Source organism: Sciurus carolinensis, chromosome 1, assembly GCF_902686445.1.
Source record: "Sciurus carolinensis chromosome 1, mSciCar1.2, whole genome shotgun sequence".
In the NCBI taxonomy this organism is placed as follows: domain Eukaryota; kingdom Metazoa; phylum Chordata; class Mammalia; order Rodentia; family Sciuridae; genus Sciurus; species Sciurus carolinensis.
In genome coordinates, this window is record NC_062213.1 from 39765778 (window position 1) to 39789997 (window position 24220).

General features: G+C 33.0%; 1 protein-coding gene across 1 annotated transcript in view; it reads left to right on the top strand.

Moving 5' to 3' along the window:
• The window catches only part of Stk3 (serine/threonine kinase 3), a 315784-nt gene that overhangs the window by 59445 nt on the left and 232119 nt on the right, over positions 1-24220 (top strand). Inside the window, 1 exon segment of the mRNA XM_047563286.1 lies at positions 5974-6088. Within this exon segment, the coding sequence (XP_047419242.1) occupies positions 5974-6088 (115 nt within the window).

A 24220-nucleotide genomic window follows, 5' to 3' on the forward strand; every position in this document is an offset into this window, starting at 1 on the left:
TATGTCAATTAGCTAGATTTAGTTATTCTACAATGTATATATACTTCAAAACATCATATGAATAGAGCAGAGCTGGGATCTGGAGGGAAGGAAAAAGGCAGGGAATGGGAAAATACTGGGGAACAAAATCTGACACATTATGTCCTTGCATGAATATACCACAATGAATTCCCATTATACATATGATTATAATGCACTAATTAAAATATTGATAATAATAATAATAGAAGGGAGATTTAGTAGAGTAAAGCAAGCCGATGGGAAAAGGAAAGGAAAGGGGAAATGAGATTGATTTTTATATGCGCATGTACAAATATGGGATAATGAAGTCTACTATTATGTATAATTATAATGCACAAAGAAAAATAAATTTAACCAGATGCAGTGGTGCATGCCTGTAATCTCAGGGGCTCAGGAGGCTGAGGCAGGAGGATCAGGAGTTCAAAGCCAGCCTCAGCAAAAGAGATGCACTAAGCAACTCAGAGAGATCCTGTCTCTAAATAAAATATAAAATAGGGCTGGAAATGTGGCTTAGTGGTTGAGTGCCCCTGAGTTTAATCCCTGGTACAAAAAAAAAAAAAGGAAAATAAATTTAAAAATCATAAGGCATGCATGTACTGATTTAGAAAGTATACAATTGAATTAACGATATATGCTGATTTTTGCTCTTCCTTACTAGAAAATATAAATCCAAATAGGCTACAGAGGATAATTAAGAGCTAACATTTTTTTTTAAAGTGATATTCAGATGTTCATTTTTAGTGCTTAACTGGTGATTTTATAAATATTAACTTGAATTTCATCAGAATTGAAGAAAACCATGTATTTATTGCTAAAGAATATTTTTTATTTTAAAGTCTTCCTGTTACAAGCATGTGAAAATTAAAATACTAAAGAAATGGCAGTTTTCATTACATAATGTTCACAACCTCCTCCTACAATCTTTTTGTTTATTCTCAATGCTGGGAACGAACCCAAGGCCTCATCTAGGTAGGTACTCTATCAATGAGCTACTTCCCCATCTCCTATTACAATCTTGATAGTATGATGTTCTATAACTCCATAGGAGTAATACAGTGTTTTTTAATAAAAACGATGAGAATATTCTCCTATAAAAACTGAACTGCTTCTAATATAAATCTTGATCACAGAAATTTATTTCTTGGCCTACCCAAAACTGAATAAACATACACAAGAATGAACATACACATGAATAAACATACACTGCCAAAGTTCATCACTCATCCTCCAAATGGTAGTTTTTCAAACTTGGGGGGCATAGGTCCTCAGAAACAGTGTTCAAATGGAATCTTACCCAGAAACAAGAATAAACAGAATAGACAACAGAGTAAAAGAAACCAGTGACAGTGAGCAGGCCAACTGGAAATGATCTATTCCCACATGTTTAACCTAGAGAATGGTATCTGTGTTACTTTCAATATTTTAAGAAAAGGTGACTTTGAAATTTAATGCATATTCAGTGTGCAACTGAAGAGAGACACTGGTTAAAGCACAGAAGAAAACTTGTTTACAGATTCCCAGCTCCCTGTCCATGTCATTAGCCAGTTGTGTGGAATGTACCTTGAAAACATCTCTTGAATTTTCTTCTCTTTGCTGTCTCTACTATGCTCACTCTAATTCAGTCTACCTACCACTCTCTCTTTTAAAATGTATGTTTTGCTGGGCACAGTGGTACATGACTATAATCCCAGTGACTTGGGAAGCTGAGGCAGGAGGATCACAAAATTTGAGGTCAACCTTGGCAATTTAGTCAGACCCTGATTCAAAATAAAACAACAACAACAAAAAAGGGACTAGGTATGTATCTCAGTGATAGAACCTTCCTGGGTTCAATCTCTTAGTGCCAAAAAATGTTTTATTATTATTTAGTTATGATAAGACTAACAGAATGAGATGATTGCCATGGAAAAAAGCTAAAAAGATATAGTAATAACAACAACAAAGATATATTGTTAGGCTCAGATCTTAACAAAAGGAAGCGTGTCACTGGGGGCTATACATTGAAACACTGTATGGGTCTGTCAGGAGACAGAGCAAGTGAAGGGAGAGCATGGGCTAGAGTTTTTATTGGGGTTTCTCTGGAAAAGAGTAGGAGAGACAGGGTTCAACAGTGCTTACTAAAGATTGACTAGTTGGAATAAAATTTCATTGAACTCTGTGGCCTAGGTTGTCCTTAGTCTTCTGGTGCTATCCCTGGGGTTATTAGGGCAGGGCAATAGTGAATCTGGAATAAAATTATGAGAGTTGGATGCATGTGTTCCAGAATGATTGGTTTTCACACAGAGGGCACGCTCACAGCTAATTTCTTTGTTAACTCTAGGAATAAGCTAACCCTCAAGAGTGCAGTCCCTCCAGTTTCAGCAAAGTCCCAGGTTTCAAAGAAGCATATACAATCTAGCTTGCCCAGCAGCTAAAGAAACCTTAAAGGTGTAAATTAGATCATGTTATACCTCTTCTTAAAATTCTCCAATTTTCTATTGTATAGCAAAACTCAGCCATACCTTGTTTTTAAGACCTTTCATGATCTGGCATCTACTTTATTATGCCAATATGTTCACTCACTTTATCTAGGCATACCGATCTCCTTTCAGTTTTTCAAATGTGTTTTGTTCTTTCTTAGACTTTTGCATGGGCAGTTCTTGGTGCTTAGATGTTCTGACAACTTTTAGTCAACCATTGTATCTTAGCTTAAAAATATTATTCTATTGATAAAGGACTCATTAAGGTCCCATCTGTTAATTTTTCTGATCATTTCTTTTTTCATTTATTCATTGCTTCTTTAGTTTGTACATATGAAAAGGAAGGTACTGAAGTTAAAATGGATTGCAAGACATAGTCACCTCCTCATGGAACATCTTATTTTTTTCTGGGGAAAGCAAATAAAAGTTAATGACAAAGTAATTGCAAATTAGAATAAATGCTTTAAAATAAAAAGGGTGTTGATGTAGAGAATATCAGATGATGACCAATAAGTAATACTATACACATGTGAAGTCTAGGGTTCAAGCATTTTCTTCTTTTCCAAATCTCTGAATTTTGGAATTCACAACATCTCAATGGATGGGAGAACACTGTATTGTTAAAGTCTACCCATGTCTACTTTCAAAGTTTATTCATATACTTCATTGCTTTCCAAGTCTGCGGCTGCCATTTAAAATGAATATATTACATTCCTTTGTATAAACTAGAACAGTTTTATTTACAGAAATGATGAATGCAAACTAAAGTCATAGCCAGTAATTTTCATAACATTTCTCCTGCTGTTCTTACCATGGTTAATAATTATATTCATTTATGGATTTACTTTCTAATACTTCTGTATTTCATTCTGGTGTATGCGGTGTAAGGGTCAGAATTGTGTCTGGTTCACCTCTGTATACCAGCTATCTGGTCTAATGCCTGGCCTAAGAAGAGAGTGAATGTTGAGGGAATGATAGAAACTATATTATAATTTGTGTCCTTAATATGACTGTTCAGTCCTACTTGTTTACATGCTTTTCTAGGTTAAAATTATTGAGTTCTTATTTTATGATATGGATTTGTTGAAACTTGATTCATCTACCTGATTGTGTATTTGAATGGACCAGAAATTATTTTTTTGAAGATAATTTTATCTTTTCCTAAAATGTTCCTTTTATTTATTTCTAAGGAAAGATGGAGAACATTGTTTTCAGGTAGCTGCCCAGGTTAGAATTCCTAATTTTCATAAGAACTGTTAGTTCTACCCTTAGCATTGTTGACTATTTTGGGTATATGGCAAGATAAAATACATATCTTTATGCACTTCTCAGTGAATATAATCTTACTCTCACTATAACACCTTTTACAATTCTGAATGAGAAAGATTAATATTTGAAGAGTTTTTTTTTCCTTGAAAAATATGCTGTCTTTCAAAGTGAAGCTGTACTCTAGGTGTAAATCTGAGTCACCTGCAGTGCTTTGAAAAGACCTACTGAGTCAGTACTTCTTAGGTATGGGACCTGGGTCACAAGTAGTTCTAATGCAGTCAGTAAGAATACTATTCCCTATAATAAGTTTGTACAATAGGCACTCATACCTCAAAGAAGCGTATGTAAAGAAAGCACACTTGATTCCTTTGCTTTGACTTTCTGTATGCCCTGAGTCTGTCCGTTTTATTTGTGTATAAACAGGTGTTTTAGTTAAATGGTTCAAGTGAACATTTATGAATTCCTTTTTTTGGGGTACTAGGAATTGAACCCAGAAGCACTTTATCACTGAGTTACATTCCCAGTCCTTTTTACTTTTTGAGACAGGGTCTCACCAAGTTGCTACTCCTTAACTTGCTGAGACTGGCCTTGAACTTGTGATCCTCCTGCCTCAGACTCCTGAGTAGCAAGAATTATAGGGGTGCACCCCTGCCCTTGCCTGGTGTGAACTTCTAATACTTACTTTCCATTCCTAACACCTGGCACAGTTCAGTATGTCTGTAAACTTTCAGCATAAGACAGGGAATAATGAGAGATATGGGTAAAGAGGTAGACTTTGAAAGATTGTGTGCTATGAAGCAATTATGACTTTCTTCTTTGGATAATGAAGAGCAGTTGGAGTTTTTTAAATCAGAAGAGCATATGTGATCAGTTTAGTTTCGTTTTAAAGGACAGTAACCTTGCCAACAGTGTGGAGTATAGATTAGAATGGGGGAGAAAATGATGAAAGTGAGAAGCTATTCTATGCAAGAGGTAATGAGGAACAGTAGAGATAGGACAACAATTAAATTCTAACCCTGTAGCCACTTGAGTTCAGGCCCTTAAGCTCCAATCAACCTGAAGTACCTTTGACCTCAATACTTGGCTAAAATCCTAAAGACTCTACTGAGAAGCCTTCCCTTAATCTCTTTTGATGGTGTATCTGTGTATTCTTTTAAATACTGTAATTAATTAAATTAATTAAATACTGTAATTCTTTTAATACTGTAATTTAAAATTCTGTAATTTTAAAGTTTTTTGATTATTTGATTCCTGTGTCTTATTTATCTGACACTGATGCCTAGTAAAGTAGCTATCAGTTTAACAGCAGCTATTACCAGATGGAAGTATGTATTGAACCTGTTATCCTCTAAACATGCAATATTTGATTTTTCCTTTTGTCTCTTTGCTCATGTTCTTTCCCTTTTCTAGAATATTTTTATTTCTCTTTTCCACCCACATTTTGGAGATTTAAACTTTTTTTTTCATAATCCCATTCAAATCAAATCCCTTCCACAAAGTTCTTTCTTATTGCTCCACCATGGTTCGTTGAGTTCTTGTATTTTTTACCTTATGTATTCTGTGAGTATGGGTATTCTGCCTCTTTGAGTTGGGTAAGATGAATTTATATAGTATATCCTTAATAAGTATTAATGGTGATGATCCCTTTCTAAGTATTTCTGAAAACAACTTGATAGTCTCTTCTGCACTAGAAGACTTACAAATCTCAGTTGAGAAATACTTTAAATTGTTAATAATTTTAATTACCTTAATTTAAGCAAATTTTTTTTCCAGAATTTGCGAAGGCCAAAATTTTTGAAAGAAAAATTTTAAAAGTTTGACTTCATTAAAATATAGAGCACTTTAGAGTGTTAATATTTGACTGCATTGCAGAATTCTTTAGAAGATTTATATTTAAAATGTTTTAGTTAATGGAAAATATTTTTGTTTGTTCTTTATGTTAAATAGTAAATCCTTTGCCAGAATGAAGCATTATTTTCCCTTGGGAATCACTGAAAACATTTGAGTCCCCTCTAGTTTATATTCCTGTTAAATTTCATCCATGAATTAAAGCTTAATTATACACAGTTAGTGAACTCTAGATATAGACAATTCTGTGTACAATAGAAGTTTACTTATTAGGTTTACTTATTGGAACACTATGAAATGTTGAAAATACTTTGTATTGGGATTATGAAAATTTTTTCTTTGGGAATTAATTAAATTTAATTGTATTTTGCTTTAGCCCATATGTTGTAAAGTACTATGGCAGTTACTTTAAGAACACAGACCTGTGGATTGTTATGGAGTACTGTGGAGCTGGCTCCGTTTCAGACATAATTAGATTACGAAACAAGACAGTAAGTATTTAAAAATTGTTTTGCTAATCTCATTTCTAGAGATTTCCATCTTAGAATCTGACCGGATAGTATTTTGTTACAAAGAAAATAGTATAGTAGTGTGAAAAAAATAAAAAGGAAACAAAGAAAAAAGAAAAATTTTAAGCAGTGGAAAGGCATGTAGTAGGAAGAAGCAACCACAATACCTTTTTAAAAAAGTTTTTTATTATTTGTTCTAATTTGTTGTACTTGACAGTAGAATGCATTTATACATTTTGATCACACATAAATAGAGTGTAATCTCATTTTTCTGATTATACATGTTGTAGGATCACATTGGTCATTCAGTCATGTACACATACCTTTTCATGGCAGAGTTAAGAAATGCATGATTACTTATTTATTACAATAATTTTTGACAAATCACTGAGAAACTACTATCATGGTACTTTCCTTCTTCATTTAGAATCAGTGTGTTTGTGTTTTTTTTATTGTGAGTTCCATAAATCATGGCTTGAATCATTTTAAGTTCATAATATTCACGGTTGAAGAAATTACATGGTTCTGAATTTTTAAAAATAATTGAAATAAAATTTCCTATTTTTCCAAATATTGTCTAGATGTGTGAAAGTGATAGAGTTAGGTAATTTATATATGTTTTTATTTTTGTGAAGACAGTTTAGTGATGTATGTTACTTAATAAAAGTTTTATGGTTATGTTTAATCCTAAATAGAAGAATTACTTACAGATTTGTTTACTTTAGGCTAGCAATGCATCTAATTTATTTGGATAGATTCCAAGGTCCAAAGCTACCTTTTTATCTATGACTGATTAAGAAGAATAACCAGTGAAATAATTTATAATTCTGTTGAACAGTAATTCAGTTACTATATGACATTATTATGTGTTAGACTTGTTTCAATGAAATACATTTAGAAAAAATACTTAACTAGTTGAGTCAGTTGTGGTTAACCAGAATAATTTTAAAGTTTGACTGGGAAAATACATTGTAAGTTTATCCTACTAATTTTTTTGTCTATTAAAGAAAATAATAGAATTTTTTAAAAAAATTATTTATTTTTAAATTTTTTACAACCTGCATTTTTATTCATTGTACAAAAATGGGGTATATCATTTCTTTTCTATGGTTGTACATGATGTAGATTCATACCATTTGTGTAATCATGTACATAGGGTAATGATGTCTGTCTCATTCCACCATTTTTCATACCGCCCATCCCTCTCATTTCCTTCTACATAATCTAAAGTTCCCCTATTCTTCTCTCACTCCTCACCTCCCCACCCCCATTATATATCATACTCCACTTACCATGGAAAGCATTGGGCCTTTGGTTTTCTGGGACTGACTTGTTTCACTTAGCATGATATTCTCCAGTTTCATCCATTTGTTTGCAAATGCCATAATATTATTCTTCTTTATGGCTGAATAATATTCCATTGTGTATATACCACAGTTTTTTTTTAATCCATTCATCTGTTGAAGGGCATCTAGGTTGGTTCCACAATCTAGCTGTTGTGAACTGAGCTGCTAAAAACATTGATGTGACCGTGTTACTGTAGTATGCTGATTTTAAGTCCTTTGGTTATAAACCGAGAAGTGGGATAACTGGGTCAAAAGGTGGGTCCATTCCAAGTTTTCTGAGGATTCTCCACATTGCTTTCCAGAGTGGCTGCACCAATTTGCAACTCCACCAGCAATGTAAAAGTGTGCCTTTTCCCCCACATCCACGCCAACATCTATTATTGTTTGTGTTTTTAATAACAACCATTCTAATTGGAGTAAGATGAAATCTTAGAGTTGTTTTAATTTGCATTTCTCTAATTACTAGAGATGTTGAACACTTTTTCATGTATTTATTAATTGCCTGTATGTCTTCTATAAAGTGTCTGTCCAGTTCCTTGATCCATTTATTTGAAGAAAATAAAGCAGAAGTTAAAATAATCCCTGTTTTGACAGAATGGATTAAGTGATCTGTGACATTCTGATTATATATTTTAGAATATCTGTGATGCTTAACCTAACATGTATGTAAATCAGATGACTTTTCTGGCAGAACAGTACTTCAATTGAAAAAAATTATACTCCAATTAGAGAAGTATTTCAAAATAATTTCAGAGCTAAAATTGGTGTATTTGGTATTTAAAATTATCAGGTAGGAGTATGAAGTAAAAGTGAATGAAATAAAAAAAATTAAACATTTCTATTTTCATGATTTTAAATTACCATTTAATGTTACATGTTGAGTACATAGAAAGTATTTGATCCAAGACATTTATTTCTTGTTGCCAATAATTAACAAACCTTGCAGGTACACTATAGTTCTTTATGATAGGTATGGATGTGATCATTTTGCTCAGGACATACCTTCACTAGTTATCACAGAAAAATATTTTACCTCTTTATATTCTCTGTTAGAAGACAGAGTTCATTGAGTATTTTAGGGAGTAATACATTTTGAATAGTATAATTGTTATTCTCAGGAAACAGTTATCTTGAAGTTCTGGGACATCATAGTAACAGTCTAATTTTTATATGCGAAAAAAGACCCAGAGCTACACAACAGATTGATCAGGAGCTATAGGTTTATTGTTTGTGTGTTGTCTTGATGACAGATAACTCCTGTCAGATCTCAAGAACATTAGTTTTATTCTTTTCTAAAATGAGGATATTTGCCTTCACTGATATCTGAAAATACTACTATTATTGCTAAGGTTACCAATATAGGATTTGTATCATCTCATTTTTTTTTTTTTTTAATGCTGAGACATTGTAAATATTTGATCATTTTATGGGAATGTTCACTGTAGTGATAATCTTGGTTGTCTGAGTTTCAGAGACATGTCTGTTACTGACTGGCTAACTTTCAGAAATATAACCAGTGAAACAGTAATCATTTGTCTATTAAACAGTTATAAAACTCACTCAAGTAGTTGTTTTCTTGATCTATCTTTTCATTGAACTATCTTTTCCTAAGAATATGCCAATTTATTTTTTCTTAGGGCTTATATGCTCTTTTGCTTTTGTTATATGCTTTGTTGTTTCTTTTAGTTGTATGTACATTTTAAACAGCACAAGTGCTTTTTTGTTATTTTATATTGTCATCATTTATATTTATCCATATACCTAGCTTTTTATTGCTGTTTATCTCTTTCTATATTTCTCAGTTGCCTGAAGATCATCTATTCATTTTTCATGTTGTATGGGTAAATGGTAACAAGGTCTCTCTCTCTCTCTCTCTCTCTCTCTTTTTTTTTTTTTTTTTTTTTTTTTTTTGGCTAAAAATGTTTCACTTCATTAAAAGAAATTTTTTTTTGGTCATTGATGGACATTTATTTTATTTATTTATTTATTCGTATGTAGTGCTGAGAATCAAACCCAGTGCCTCATACATGCTAGGCAAGTGTTCTACCACTGAGTTATAACTCTAACCCCTTACTTCATTTTTGAACCATATGTTTACTGGGTAAAGAATTCTAGGGTAGCAATTTCTTAAGACATTTGAAGATAGTCATTTCATAATTGTTTAGCTTCCATTGTCTCTACTGATATATTTTGCTGTTGCTTCTTTGAAGGTAATCTTTTTTTTTTTTTTTTTTTTTCCTTCCTCTTTAGTTGCTGTTAAGATTTTTACCTTTGGTTTTTAGAAGCTTTACTTTCATATGTTTGGTAGTAGTTTTCTTGATATTTATCCCTTGTTGGGATGCAAGAGCATTTTGTTTCTGTAATTTGATATTTGTCATTAGTTTTGGAAAACTCATTTATTTTTACTCTAATGTTTTTAGCTCTTTCTGTCTTCTTCTGGGAAACAATGGTATGTATTTTAGTTTAGTTTCCCCCTTCTTTCTTTCTTTCTTTTTTTTTTTTCCTGCAAGCTTCAGGCTATTTTCTTCTGATGTGTCTTCCAGTATTACTAGTTCTCTCTTTGTCTCTGATAGGCTTTAAAATGATCCACTCCTTTTTAAATTTTAGATACTGACATTTTAGATTCTAGAATTTCAGTTTGATTCTTTTAAAAAAGTCTCCAGATTCTTGCAGAAATATAAAATCTTATCCCTTATTTCATAGAACATCATAATTATCTAATTTTACCTGATAACTTCATTATTTCAGTCTTCTTTGGGTCTGTTTCTATTTATTGTTTCTCCTGATTTTTATGGTTTTTGTCTGTGTTGGTTATATTTGAAAGAGTGATAGACATTATATAAAAAGTAATACAGATTACTTAAATTTCTGAATAATGAAGTCATTTTCTAGGGAAGGTTTTGTTTGTTCCCTGGTGGTTAAAATTAGCAATCCTGGATCACCTTAATCCAGTCAGGATTAGAAAAAAAATTGAATCTGGGTTTTGATTTTCTGTTATGTCTAGGGTATTGTCCTTTAAGTTCTTGGGCTTTCCAACATCTTGGTAGGTTTTGATTTCCCATGTTTATCCCCTCTCTCTCTCTTATCTCCTCCACCTCTCTTTTTTTTTGAACGTCCTTCAAAATCTGGCTGTTTCCTAGTCTCTTGAGCTCTAATCCATAATTTACAGATAGCACTTGAGAAAAGTGACCCTCATTGCTAGGTTAACTTCTTTTATTACATCTTGACTCCAGACAAGAGAAACTTCTTTGTATCTTTCTTAGTACTTAAACACATATAAAAGTATATATTTTGCCCAGATATTTACTTTTCTTTTTTTTTTCCCAGCAGACAATGGTCCAATTATCTAGTGCACCATACCCAAAGTAGAACTCTTTTCTAAAAGTTTGAGTTTTTAACAGTTAGATCTTTAGCTGAAATTTTTTTGTGTGAGTGAGGTGAGGAAGGATTCTGTTTTTATTTTGCTTTTGTGTGGAAATCTAATTGTCATTAACACAGTTATCTATTGCTTTCCAACTGATTTGTAAACCTTCTCTACTAAGATTCCATATATACATGGTTCTGTATTTGGTCTCTCTGTTCCAGCTATTTTGTTGAATTATTTGTTTACTTTTGCAACAAAAGTATGCTTTTCCTTTGTGGTATGTTTGATATCTGGGATGCAAGTTCCTTTAATTATTTTTATTTCCTTGGCCATCTATGTGATATTTTGAATAAGATATCAAATTCCATAAAAAATCTTGCCGGATTTTTGAGTGGAATTACATTTAATTTCTAGGTTAATTTTTTTTTTTTTTTTTTTTCCTGCTTGCCTTATAGTATCTTTTAACAATGGACTGCCTTAGAGCTACACAAAGCTCCTATCATTGCACTTTCCAACTGTGGATTGCAACTACAGAAAAACTACATAGGATATCATAATTTCTGAAACTTTCCTGAATATAAAAAACTGCATAGTCTTTTTTTTTTTGCTGTCTAAATTAAGATTTTATTTTTAAAATAATTTCTTGTCTCATAATACATTAAACCTAATTATCTCTTCCCTTGAACATTTTTATAATTATACAATCTCTGAAGATTCTAACCTTTGACCAATAATTTTTTTATATATATTTATTTATTTTTTTTAATTGTATACAAATGGGATACATGTTGTTTCTCTATTTGTACATAGAGTCAAGGCATACCATTTGTGTAATCATACGTTTACATAGGGCAATGATGTTTATTTTTCTTTCCCTTCCCCCCCCACCCCCCCCCCCCTCTTTTCCCTCTATACAGTCCATCTTTCCTTCATTCTTACCGCTCTCCTTATCCCTAACCCTAAACCTAACCCTAAACCTAATGCTAACCCCTCCCACCCCCCATTATATGTCCTCATCCGCTTATCAGCGAGATCATTCGTCCTTTAGTTTTTTGAGATTGGCTTATCTCACTTAGCATGATATTCTCCAATTTCGTCCATTTTGCCTACAAATGCCATAATTTTATCATTCTTCATTGCGGAGTAATATTCCATTGTATAAATATGCCACCAGTTCTTTATCCATTCATCAACTGAAGGGCATCTAGGTTGGTTCCACAATCTGGCTATGGTGAATTGAGCAGCAATGAACATTGATGTGGCTGTATCTCTGTAGTATGCTGATTTTAAGTCCTTTGGGTATAGGCCAAGGAGTGGATAGCTGGGTCGAATGGGTGTTTCCATTCCAAGCTTCTGAGGAATCTCCACACTGCTTTCCAGAGTGGCTGCACTAATTTGCAACCCCACCAGCAATGTATGAGTGTTCCTTTTTCACCACATCCTCGCCAACACCTATTGTTGCTTGTATTCTTGATAATCGCCATTCTAATTGGGTGAGATGAAATCTTAGGGTAGTTTTGATTTGCATTTCCCTTATTACTAGGGATGTTGAACATTTTTTCATATATCTGGTGATTACTTGTACATCTTCTTCTGTGAAGTGTCTGTTCATTTCCTTAGCCCATTTGTTGATTGGATTATTTGTATTCTTCGTGTAGAGTTTTTTGAGTTGTTTATAGATTCTGGAAATTAGCGCTCTATCTGAGGTATGGTTGGCAAAGATATTGTCCCACTCCGTAGGCTCTCTCTTCACATTTCTGATAGTTTCCTTTGCTGAGAGAAAGCTTTTTAGTTGAATCTATCCCAGTTGTTGATTCTTGCTTTTATTTCTTGTGCTATGAGAGTCCTGTTAAGGAAGTCTGATCCTAAGCCAACAAGTTGAAGATTTGGACCTACTTTTTCTTCTATAAGATGCAGGGTCTCTGGTCTGATTCCGGGGTCCTTGATCCATTTGAGTTGAGTTTTGTGTAGGGTGAGAAATAGGGGTTTAATTTCATTCTATTGCATATGGTTTTCCAGTTTTCCCAGCACCATTGTTGAAGAGGCTATCTTTCCTCCATTGCATATTTTTGGAACCTTTGTCTAGTATGAGAAAATTGTATTTATTTGGGTTTGTGTCCATGTCCTCTATTCTGTACCATTGATCTACCTGTCTATTTGGTACCAATACCATGCCGTTTTTGTTACTATTGCTTTGTAGTAGAGTTAATTGGTTTGATTGATATTTTTCCACCCATGATCATAGAATGTCTTTGTATTCAGTTCTCCTTGTATTTTTAAATGCTCTTGTAAATCTTTTCCTTGAAAAATCTTCACATTTTAAGTTTGACTTGTGTCTCAGAGCTTTGTCATTTTTACTACTGTCATGAATCATGTGTTCTTTTTGTTGTCAGTATATTTTCCAGTTGGTTAATAAGAACAGTACTTTATATATTCTTATTATTCATTGTTGCACCCTTTTCTTGCTGTTGGTCTATCCCTGTTTGACCATGTTACTTAATTTTGTCAATTAATCATTTGGCATTTTACTTTCATCCAGGTACCCTTTTTTTATCAGTAAGGTCCTATTTGACTTTTTGTGTTGGTTCTTGCCTAATACCCTAGTGCTCCCTCTGAATCATTTTAGTCGTTTTAATCTTGTCCCTGAAATCCACATTCTGTTTAGGGTGCGTTCCTTGGTGTGGAATTCTTAGAGGTTTACTTTCCTTTTACTCTGTCCTGTGGTTTGTCTAGCAGAGCCCCTTAAAATGACTTTCTGGTAATTATATTCACTAAAATAAATTCATATATGGTCTTGGGGTGTAAGACTGTATTAACAACTTTGACATTTATAAATCTAAAAAAGGTAAAATACAGTCATTGAAATTCTTATTTTTATGTTTGTCCAAAATGGTGAATAAATTAATAAAATACTTGTAGAGAATAATGTCAGATTAGTGCTCAAGTAGACTCTGATGCTCTGACATAGCATAGTTCTGTTCAGACATGAGACCTTAAATTTAATTCAGTTGATTTTTTAATATATTGCCCTTTTTATAGTAAATTTTCTCAGAGGAATGGTTAATTCACATAACATTATTCGGAACTTTTTGATCTTGACTATAATTTACATATATCAAGTTTCATTATAGAGAAGAAACAAAAATAGGTGATGGTGTAGAAAGTTGATAGGGTCTTTAAATTTTTTTAATATATTTTAAGAGCAATGAATCTTGGAATACCACCCAAATAACATACATTTTGTAGATTTTTGCTTATTTTTGAAAGAAATCTCTTTAGGGAAAAAGAATTCTTGATTTAAATAATCAACTGTTTTCTATTTTGATCAAATGTTTCCTTCAAAATTTAAAAATTCAAGCACAGGAAAAAACAAATCCGATTGTTATGTGCCTTTTAAAAAAACATTTAATCCATTTTTTTTTAAGACTGAGGTCTAAATACTGTTTATATCTTCCTTCCCTTCTGTCCATACAGTTTCATAACTTGCCACTGTTTTATCATACCCTGTAGACTCCTGCTTCACAGTAAGAACTGGCTCCTGGAATAAAAACTGGATTCATATTTGGTATTTGTGTGTCTGCTATTACCTCAATCTCTCCTCCACTTTTGAGTGTTCCTCTTCCTTTTTGACTTAGTGAATTTGCATCCATGAATGCCTGGCTTAAAATGTCATCTTTTATTTGAAATTTCCCAAGTAGTTTTTTTTTATTGTTTATATAGTAATTAATTAATTAATTTGGTAAGTATCACATACTAATTATCACATAAACAGCACAATAAACAGTTATCATTGTAGTTACATTTCCTTTTTGTGCCTATCCTTTGCCTTTTGTTGTTGTTGGCCTCTTTTGATCAATTTGCAGGACTGGACTGTTTGCTAATAGTTGGATGTACTTAATATTCACATACCATTTAAAAGTTAAAATATGAAGTATCTGATTAGTAGCAAAGATATTAAAGAAGGAGCTTCAAAATTTGACTTGTTTTTCCCTCGCATCCTCGGGGTTGGGCATTTAGGAAAGAAAAAAGAAAGGCCTAGAATTAAGTTTGGGGGTTGATTAGGCACATTCTAATTATTGTACCTGAGGCCGAGTAGTTAAGTGTGGGGACTGTGTCTAAGTACTGATGCTTGATATGGAGTGGATAGTTCATAGTTGGCAGTTAAGTTGGTAAAGAATTTTAATTGTGGCAGTTAATATAGTGGTATTAGAATTTCAATGAAAATAAACTACATTATATCCCAGTGGTTGTTAATAGTTTCTCTGACACTCCTGGTTTTATTATGAGTAGAAATCACTACTTTTGTTAGTATTCTTTGAATTCTTTAGTTATAAGTATTGAGGAATCTGTAAAGTTGTATATGTGACTTAATTCCAAATTTCTGTAGTCAAACTTACAAACACAGCTTAAGTCTTGGTATCATATACATTTGGTAACTGATGTTTTTATATTATTTAAAGCATCATTTAAATTTGGTGTAAACTCTTTGTAGATAACTCTGCTATGTTGTTCTATTCTTGGAACTCATATTTCCTTAGTTAGTTTTAGTATTTGAGAGAAGAGTAAGAGTAGTTGTGGTTGCCCTTTACCTGGGAGTTTTAATGTATTCATCTTGGAAATATTCTAAGTATCTAGAATAACTGATACCTTTAAAGTCTTTGATAAATGTTCCTTGAATTGAAATAGGCTCAATTTCTTGACTGCTTATTCTGTGACTATAAAATGACCCAACCCATGCATTTGATGTTATATTTTTGTGGATAAGTTGTAATTTGCAGAACTATCACTATTTGATATTAATAACGTGAATTATTGATCAGCTATGCCATCTACAAAGGCCATAAAAGTGTGCTTGTTAGTAGCTCTGGAATGTGTGAAATATCAGGATATGTTACCTTAGTTCTCTGATTTTTACAAAAGTTAGGAAATGTTTCTGCATTTGATTTTTTTGCTTTTATTTTAAACATGTGTGTCTTGATAACTTTATAGCTTTCTTTGGTTCATGAGTACGGGCTGTGTTTTGTTGTTGATGTAAGTTAAGGTAAGCTTTATTTTTCTTAAGCAACTAATTGAGTTAAAAGGAACTAAAAGGTCCACATATTTAGGGAAATACCATTTGAGCTTTCCTTGTAAGAAAATTTTTATAAACCAATTTATTTTATATTAAATGCCATTTAACATCTCTAAACATTTGTGCATTTCAAATATTATATACTGCAAAATAGAAATGTACAACTGTGAATTGAAGCTTTAAAAGATAGGTTATATTTTGATTAGAGGCTTTCAAATGATCATTACATAATTGTAAAGCTATGTTTTCACATATGGAAGAATAGAGTCCTGTGTCTCAGATGTTTATTGTATACTTGGAAACATTTTAAGAAATTGCCTAAGGATATTCTTTCCCATTTAGGCTCGTTTTTTTTTGATTTGGCCACTTGTTTTAATTCAGCCTAGTATAGTAGAAAGAGTATGACCCCAGATTTTCAGCAGTATGTATTTTAGTTTTGGTTCTCTAAAACTAGATTTATAGTGTGAGGAAAATCATTTAATTGAAAAGGACTTCATTTTCCTATTTTCCTCATCTGTTAAGCAGCAAATAACATTAGTATAGTACTTCACATCGACAGCTTTATTTACGTGTCAGTTAGATGGAAAGGTTCAAAACACATTTATTGATCTAGGCTTAATGTACCTCACTGGAGATATAAGTAACAATAATAAATGTTCTTTTTGTATGAATTTAAATAGAAGATGAGGTGCGAGGTATGTAAAAAGCTAAATTCAATTCTGTAAAGAATTAAGAGTTCTTTAGGAGCAAATAAAGGAGAAGCACTTACCCTGTCGTAGTTCAGAGAAAGAAATGCTTAGTAGATTGATAGAAGTCATTGAATATAGGATCCAAAAGGGCAGGATGTGTGTATTATTACTGTCATTGTTCACTGTATATCTCTAGCTTCTGTATAATGCTTGACATATAGGATGATCAGTAAATATTTGTTGAAGGATTGAATGAATAAATGAATGAGTCAGGGAAGAGAGGGCAGAGGATATTTTAGAAGAAGAAACAAGTGTATGCTAAAATTATATTTCCATTTCTAAAGGCAGCATCTGGTTTAATGGATTTTACTTTTCTCACACTTCATCAGTTGCTGAAAATTGTTGACTACGTTAAGTTGTTGGATCTCTGTTAGGATCATGTTATTATATACTTTTTGTTTTTCTTGGAGTTTTCCTACTTTCTTTTCCATGTTGTAAAGAGCAGCATATGCCATTCTTATCATTTTGCTAATGTCTTCTAGCTTCCTACTTATTTTATCTGTTTCTTGATATGTTTATGATACTTCTTTGAGAAGACAGTCTTTGGAGCTTCCTAATTTCTTGTTCTAATATAGACTCATTGCTTTTTAGGTCTGCTGTACAGCGGCATCCTTGGAATTTCTTTTCACTGGATTCTTGGGTTAGTGCCACCATTTTCTTATATATATTTCCTGTTTCCTTGGTTTTCACCTTTGTTTATATTCTTCCTAAATAATCATCTTTATGATACAAGAATAAAGGTCAACTATTTGAGTTACATATCCAAAAATATCTTTAATTTGGTTGATAGTTAACTTTAAATTGGAAATAGCTTTTTTTCCTCAGAGCTTGAGACTTTTCCTCCATTTTCTTCTAGCAGCCAGTGTTGTCTGCCATCATTCTATTTATTTGTAGGTTCCCCCTCTCCTGTGGAAATTTTTGGACTTTTCTTTTTATCCTGATATTTTACAAGAAATAAGATAGTTTCACAAAGATGTGCGTAGGTGTGAGTCCTTTTTACTAGTTATACTTAGCATTCAGTATTTCCTTTTAATATAAACACTTGTCTTTCTTCAGTTTTGGAAATTTTTCTTTGATAATTCCCCCTCTATTTTCTTCATTGGATGAGTGAGTCTCCTGGAAAAAAAAAGTTATATATGTGTGTGTATATAAATAATATATTTTTTGCTTTTTGTCTTTTTGCCTTCTTATGGGAAATGAAGGTGGTTTATTCTACTTTATTTTCTAATTCTTCTAACAGAACTTTTTATTTCAGCAATTATATTTTAATTTGTAAGAACTCTTCCTTTTTATATTTTAATTTATAAGAAATCTTTCTGTTCTGATTATTTTTTTCCCCATAATGTAGTGATGCTGATTGATACATTGAAGCAAACACTTTTCAAATTGCTGTAAGAATAATGGGTCCTTTAAAAAGTTATTTTCTGATTCCTGAATCATCTGTTTTATTCTGGGGTATCATTTCACTTATTTTATTTATCCTTGTCTTGCCTTTGGGACAGGGAAGGCTGACCGGCTCTCACTGACATTCGTAACATGAGGGTGAATGAGTTGGGAAGCTTGCTTTCAGAGGGAGACCAGAAAGGCTATTACTCAATTTCTTTAAAGAGAACCCTCTCTCCCCTTTGTTTTGTTCTGTTCTGGGGAGTGATGCCAAAATATATGTAATCTGCAGGTACTTGGGAATGGAGGCATACTGGAGACTAATGCTATTTTCTTCTTCTCCTTTCTGTGAAAAAACTACCTTTCATCCCCTTTTATAGCCCTTTGACCCTATGCTGTGATTCTAAGCTTGGAGCCCTCTTAAGTTTACTCAATAGATTACTCCTTTGTTACAGATTCTTTTTCTATTCTTGACTTTGACTCTCTCCTTGGAAATGTTCCTATATTTTTAAGACTCTTCTGTGCTAATTCTTTTGTTATTTATTTTGTTTAAAAAAATTCTCTTTCAGTTTGAAGTTTCAGAGGAGAGACAAATAACAACAAATTAACCATAAATTCAGGTTGATTCTTGTACTTGAATCAGTGTTATTCTCTCCTCACCTCCTTTTGTCATATGCATATTCTGTATAGTTTCATACTCTTAGGAGTTTAAATTAGAACAGCTACTTTGAGGAGTAATTTGATAATCTCTTATAGTAGAGTATATATGTACTATAGTATCCATTTGATGGTTCTCCTCCTGTAACTTTGAGAAACCTCAGCATACTTGTACAATGTGACTTGTACAAGAATGTTGTAAACCCAAAAAAATGGAAGCAGATTTAAATGTTGATCAGCAGTGGATCCTGGACTAGGGAATCGCTGTGGGTTTTAGTCTTCATAATTTGTAGCTATTTAATAAAGTCAAGCTCTGATTGAGAGTAGTACTCTGGTTGAAACCCTTTGGAGTACACAGCTGTGCAGATGAGGATTATATAAAATACCAAATAGGTTTTGTGTCTTAACTCATGTAAATGTTCAGTTTTTATATTAGAGAACTTGTTAGTATCTACCTTTAGCAGGATGAGCTCTATTTCTGTGATACCGGTGGAATGGAGAATAATGGAAAGGAAATTCCAGCATTGAAGAGAGCAACTTTTAAGTGATAGATGTAGTTTTTCCTGAAGACTGGTAATAGTCTTGTTATTTTATAAAGAAAATAATTGGAAAATTCAGTTTTCTTTTTTTCAATCTGGGGTTTGAACCCAGGGACGCTTAACTACTGAGCCACATCCACAGCCCCTGTCCCCCCCCTTTTTTTTTTTAATTTTGAGATAGGTCTCGCTCAGTTGCTTAGAAGCTGTTTAGTTGGTGAGGCTAGCTTTGAACTTGCAGTCCTTCGGCCTTGGACTCCTGAGCTGTTGGGACCATCGCACCCGACTCCAGTTTTCTTTAATTACCACATTTTTAGAAGTATAAAGGACACATTAGGATCATTTTTGCTTGGGCAATTCAGATAGACACAGAACAGTGATGTTTATCTCACTCCACCATCAGACATTGCTGTGTATTTTAAGAACAGTACTTATATAGTACTTGTTATGTGCCAGGTACTTTCAAAACTCATTACTTTTTGTATGTTACTGCATTTAATGTTCATATGAGGATTTAACAACTCTAAGGTGAGAGCTAATGTTGATCTATTTTCTAGATGAGAACTGAAATCAAAGACAAATTATAGGGAAATAAAAGGTTGAAGTTATAGTTTACTATAATTTCATAATGTAATTGTGTACAGTATAGAATCTGGAGCCAGAATGCCTGGTTTGAATGCTGCCTCTGCTGTATATTAAATGTGTAAACTTGGGCAATTTTTAAACTTTGTGACTTAGACCTACATTAAATGGGTAAGAAGACTACCCTACTTCATTGAGTGTTTCTGAGGATGAAATGTATTTAAAGCATCAGAAGAACACCTGGCACATTAAAAGCCCCATATATATTTGCTGTTGATATTGTCGTCATCATTCTATCATCTCACTTAGGTAGATAGATGGAGTGTCTTTGCATTGTGAACATTGTCTTTCAGATGTGTTTGGGTAGAATAATACCTAGCATTCACCATTGGTACTTTGAATTGTTGTTAATAAAGTATATACTCTATAACATAGAGCTTACATATTTAGATACAGTAAGAGTTTCTTTAATAGAAGCAGGCAATGATCATTCAAAATATATAGAATATTTTATCCTAATGTCTCTAGAGTTAATGTCTTGCATATTAACAACCTTTATAGTAAAAATTTGACTTGTGGTACTTAAAAAAAGGTATATATTCTGCCTTGAGATTAATTATGTGCTTCTTCAAACAGATTCTTTTTTTTCCCCATCTTGGAGAAGGTATAATAAAATGTACTGTTAATTATTAAGATTTATTTGGCTTGCTATTATCTCATTGCTAATAATAGAAGTCTTTTTTGATATATATTGATTTGTGTTTCATAAAATGCTTTTGGGGTGTTTATATTTGCCCCTGTGTTACTGAACTAATTCATGTTTGACTTTCCTAATCACTCTGTTGCATGTTCTCCCTTTGTGTAATAGATACTACTTCATAGTGGATTTACAACTCCTTATATATTGAGTGCTTTTTTGTTGTCTTCTGATCTCTTTTTCAGGAATCTTTTCATGTGGGAAAGGATTTTAAAATGTCTACCCACTGACGATTTTCACAGTAGAGTATCAGTTCTCTTTCTCTGCAGATCAAGGGATTATAAGCAGCATGTATATATGTGTATTTACATATGGTGTAAGTAGTGAAAGCTTTCACTTTGAATCACCAGTTGTGGGACTTTGTGATAGATTATTAATCTTTTTTTTTTTTTTTTCTTGCCAGACATGTGCAATCCAGATTTCATGAAAGACAACCTCTCTCTGCCCTTTTGTATATAATAATGGTTAAAATATTCCAGTAATGTTTCCTAATGTATGTAGTTTGTATTGAACAGCAGAATATTTGTGTTTTCTGAAAGAATCTTACAGCCTTTTTTGTTGTTTAAAACCTTGGATATTTTATACTCTCAACTTTCCTTTTTTTGGGTGGAATGAGATAGGATGGTAGGGAGTCCCTGAGCTGTTCTGCTGTTTTTTCCCCAGTGTTTTCTTGATCCTGCACACCGTGTTAAGGGTTATTTCCTCAGGGGAGAGGAGGAGAGAAATTTTGGTTTTAAAAGAGTTGGAATAAGAGGCTTGAGGCTTGATAGATGTTCAAATTAAAGTCTTTGCTCGTAAGCTTGTATATTACTTTTGAGATTTAAGTATATTCCAGAGATGACTACATATTCCTCAAGTTTCTTTGAACCATTAGTTTTTCAGGAGGGGTTTTGGTCACCATTGTGTGCAATTTTATCACATATGTCATAAAAACTAATGGAAACAGAAACATTTGAGGAGTTCTGTAAAATGAATTCTAAAAGCAATATTAATACAATTTGACATAAGCATTTGTTAGCTGGAGGAGGTGGTACTAGGAAAACGAAGGCAAAAAGGGGGACCTTTTGTTTGAAGTGTTCCTATTCTTTTTAAAAGACATGTTTATTCTACTACCTTCAATTATTGTACCTTTGTTTGGGGGCTGAAAGTGGAAATCAGTTTAGACATTTTATACTGTTATGTATCTAAAATGTATTTTATACTGTTATGTTATGTACTCTAGAATTTCTGGAGTTCATGGCTTGTGCTTTGTATAAACCTCTTTTTCTAGGATTTCCCCGTCTTTGGTGTTACCTTCAAGTTTTTATCAATTTCAACTCTTGGTTATGAGTTACAGAAAATGGCCTAAACTTTCTTGCTTAAACAAAAAGGGAAATTTATTTGCTAAAATAACTAAAAAATTTCACAGAGTTAGTTTTGTGCATGACTTGGTTCAGGGTTAAAGGAATTACTTGAATTCATCTTCTTGTTCTGGTATCTCTTTATTGATTCCACTTTCACATACTCTCTCCTTGTAGTTACAAAATGACTACCAGCAGTTACACTTTTGCAGTTGAAATCCAGCAGGAAAGTATGATAGTCTTGTGCTGCATTGCTTCAGAATGACTTTTTCTGAGCAAATTAGTTTGGCCAAAAATGTGATACGATAATTGACTTAGACCCAGGTCATGTGTCCAACCTGGAATCTGGAAGAAGCTGACTACTGCAACTACATGGCCTGAAGATGGGGAAGTAGTGATTTTCTAAGAGGAAACCAGAGTATTTTAGCAGAAGGGTGAATGGGTGCTAGTCTGGTAAAAAAGAAAAAAATATATATAGAAACACATATTTACTAAATCTAAAAATCAAGACAAAAATATATCAGGGATTTAAAAAAAAAAAAAAAAACCCTTCTGAAATAGCTCCCAAATGAATGTTAAGCTTTGGACAAGGTAATCTGGTGACACTGAGTGTCAGAGATGTTGAGCCCCCAACTCCTTCTGCATCACAGTTAAGGGTATGGTTCATGATTCTCAAGGATCCCATTCCTGCTATATCAGCAGTAATGTTTACTGTAAGAATTCTCTTAGAAAATCTACCCATCAGTATTGAAGACCCATGGTTCCCTTTAGACCTTTTAGAATTGACTCTCGTGTTATTTCTGGTGTTCTTGTCCCCTTCACTTAAACTCATTTTCTCACCCTGGGAAGGTACTTCTGTTCAGGGTCATACTAGAATTGTGGGAGAATGAGTCCTTCTGTATAGAAAGTTATTCTTTTTGCTCTTTATTTGGTGTCTTCCCCGGAGTGAGATTGAGTTCTTTTTTATTTTTATTTTTTTAGTTTTGGTAACAGGGATTGAACTCAGGGGCACTTAACTGATGAGCAACATGCCCAGCCCTTTTTATTTTTTATTTTGAGACAGAGTCTTACTAAGTTCCTGAGGCTAACTTTGAACTGGTGATCCTTCTGCTTTAGCCTCCTGAGCCTCTGGAATTATAGGTGTGCACCACTGTGCCTGATGAGATTGAGTTCTGAGTGTTCTTCATGCTTGCTTCTTGAAATTCCAACTCACAGCAGAGAAAATAATGGAAGAAACTAATGACTATGCATTGTAATATTGCACTATTAAATTTTTATAGCATAAATTGTACACATCATGCTTCATTATATCTTTTCTAAACTTTTTGATTGGATTATAAGTACTTTGTAATTTTTCTGTGTTACAATATAGTCCCCTGAGTAGACTATCCCTTTACCTTAACTAAGTAATTGAGCTTACAAAAGTATTTCCTTGGCTTCCCTTACTGGTAAGTTGCCCAGTTTCACCTTTATTGCTATTCTTATTGGCATTTCTCCCAGTTCTGTTTTTCTTTCACCAGTCAGATCCACCTTCATACACTTTATTTTTATATGTCCATTGCTCTCCAGGCCTATTGCCTGTCATATCAGATCTGCAGTGAGCCCTATCTCCTGTTAAAAACCTCACCCATTAGCACACTGTGAAAATGGTTATTTGTAGTGATGTGGTTTAGCGGAAGGACCCCTGGCTATGGAACTGGAAGACCAAGTTTCAATGCCTGAGTTTTTACTTACTAGCTTTGTAGTCCTAGGTATATTTGTGTAACTCCTCTTAACTTCAAATTCCTAATCCTAAAATGGATTTAATATCACATTACTTGTTACTTGCCTTACAAGTAACATGAACAAAACTTACAAAAACATGAGTGTTTTCTTGTAAGGGACAAAACTGATGAGTGTCAACATAACTGTAACCCAAGAAGTTCTGTATAGATGTAAATTTCTACATTATTACTGTTAAGGCAAAAACTTTAAAAAATGGTGATTTAATTTTAAGTTACTAATGGTTTTTCTTTTTAAATTTTTTTTGGTTGTAGATGGATAATACCTTTATTTATTTATTCATTTTTATGTGGTTCTGAGGATTGAACCCAGTGCCTCACACATGCTAGGCAAGCACTCTACCACTGAGCCACAACCCCAGCCCATTACTAATGGTTTAATAATTTCATATTTGTTGAAATAATGGATCTTCTCCAATATTATTAGAAAACATATAAAAATCATTGTCTTATTTAGCAGTATTGTTTAATATTTTTTTCCTTTTTTTTTTTTTTTTTTTTTTTTGGGTGCTGGGGATCGAACCCAGGGCCTTGTGCTTACAAGGCAA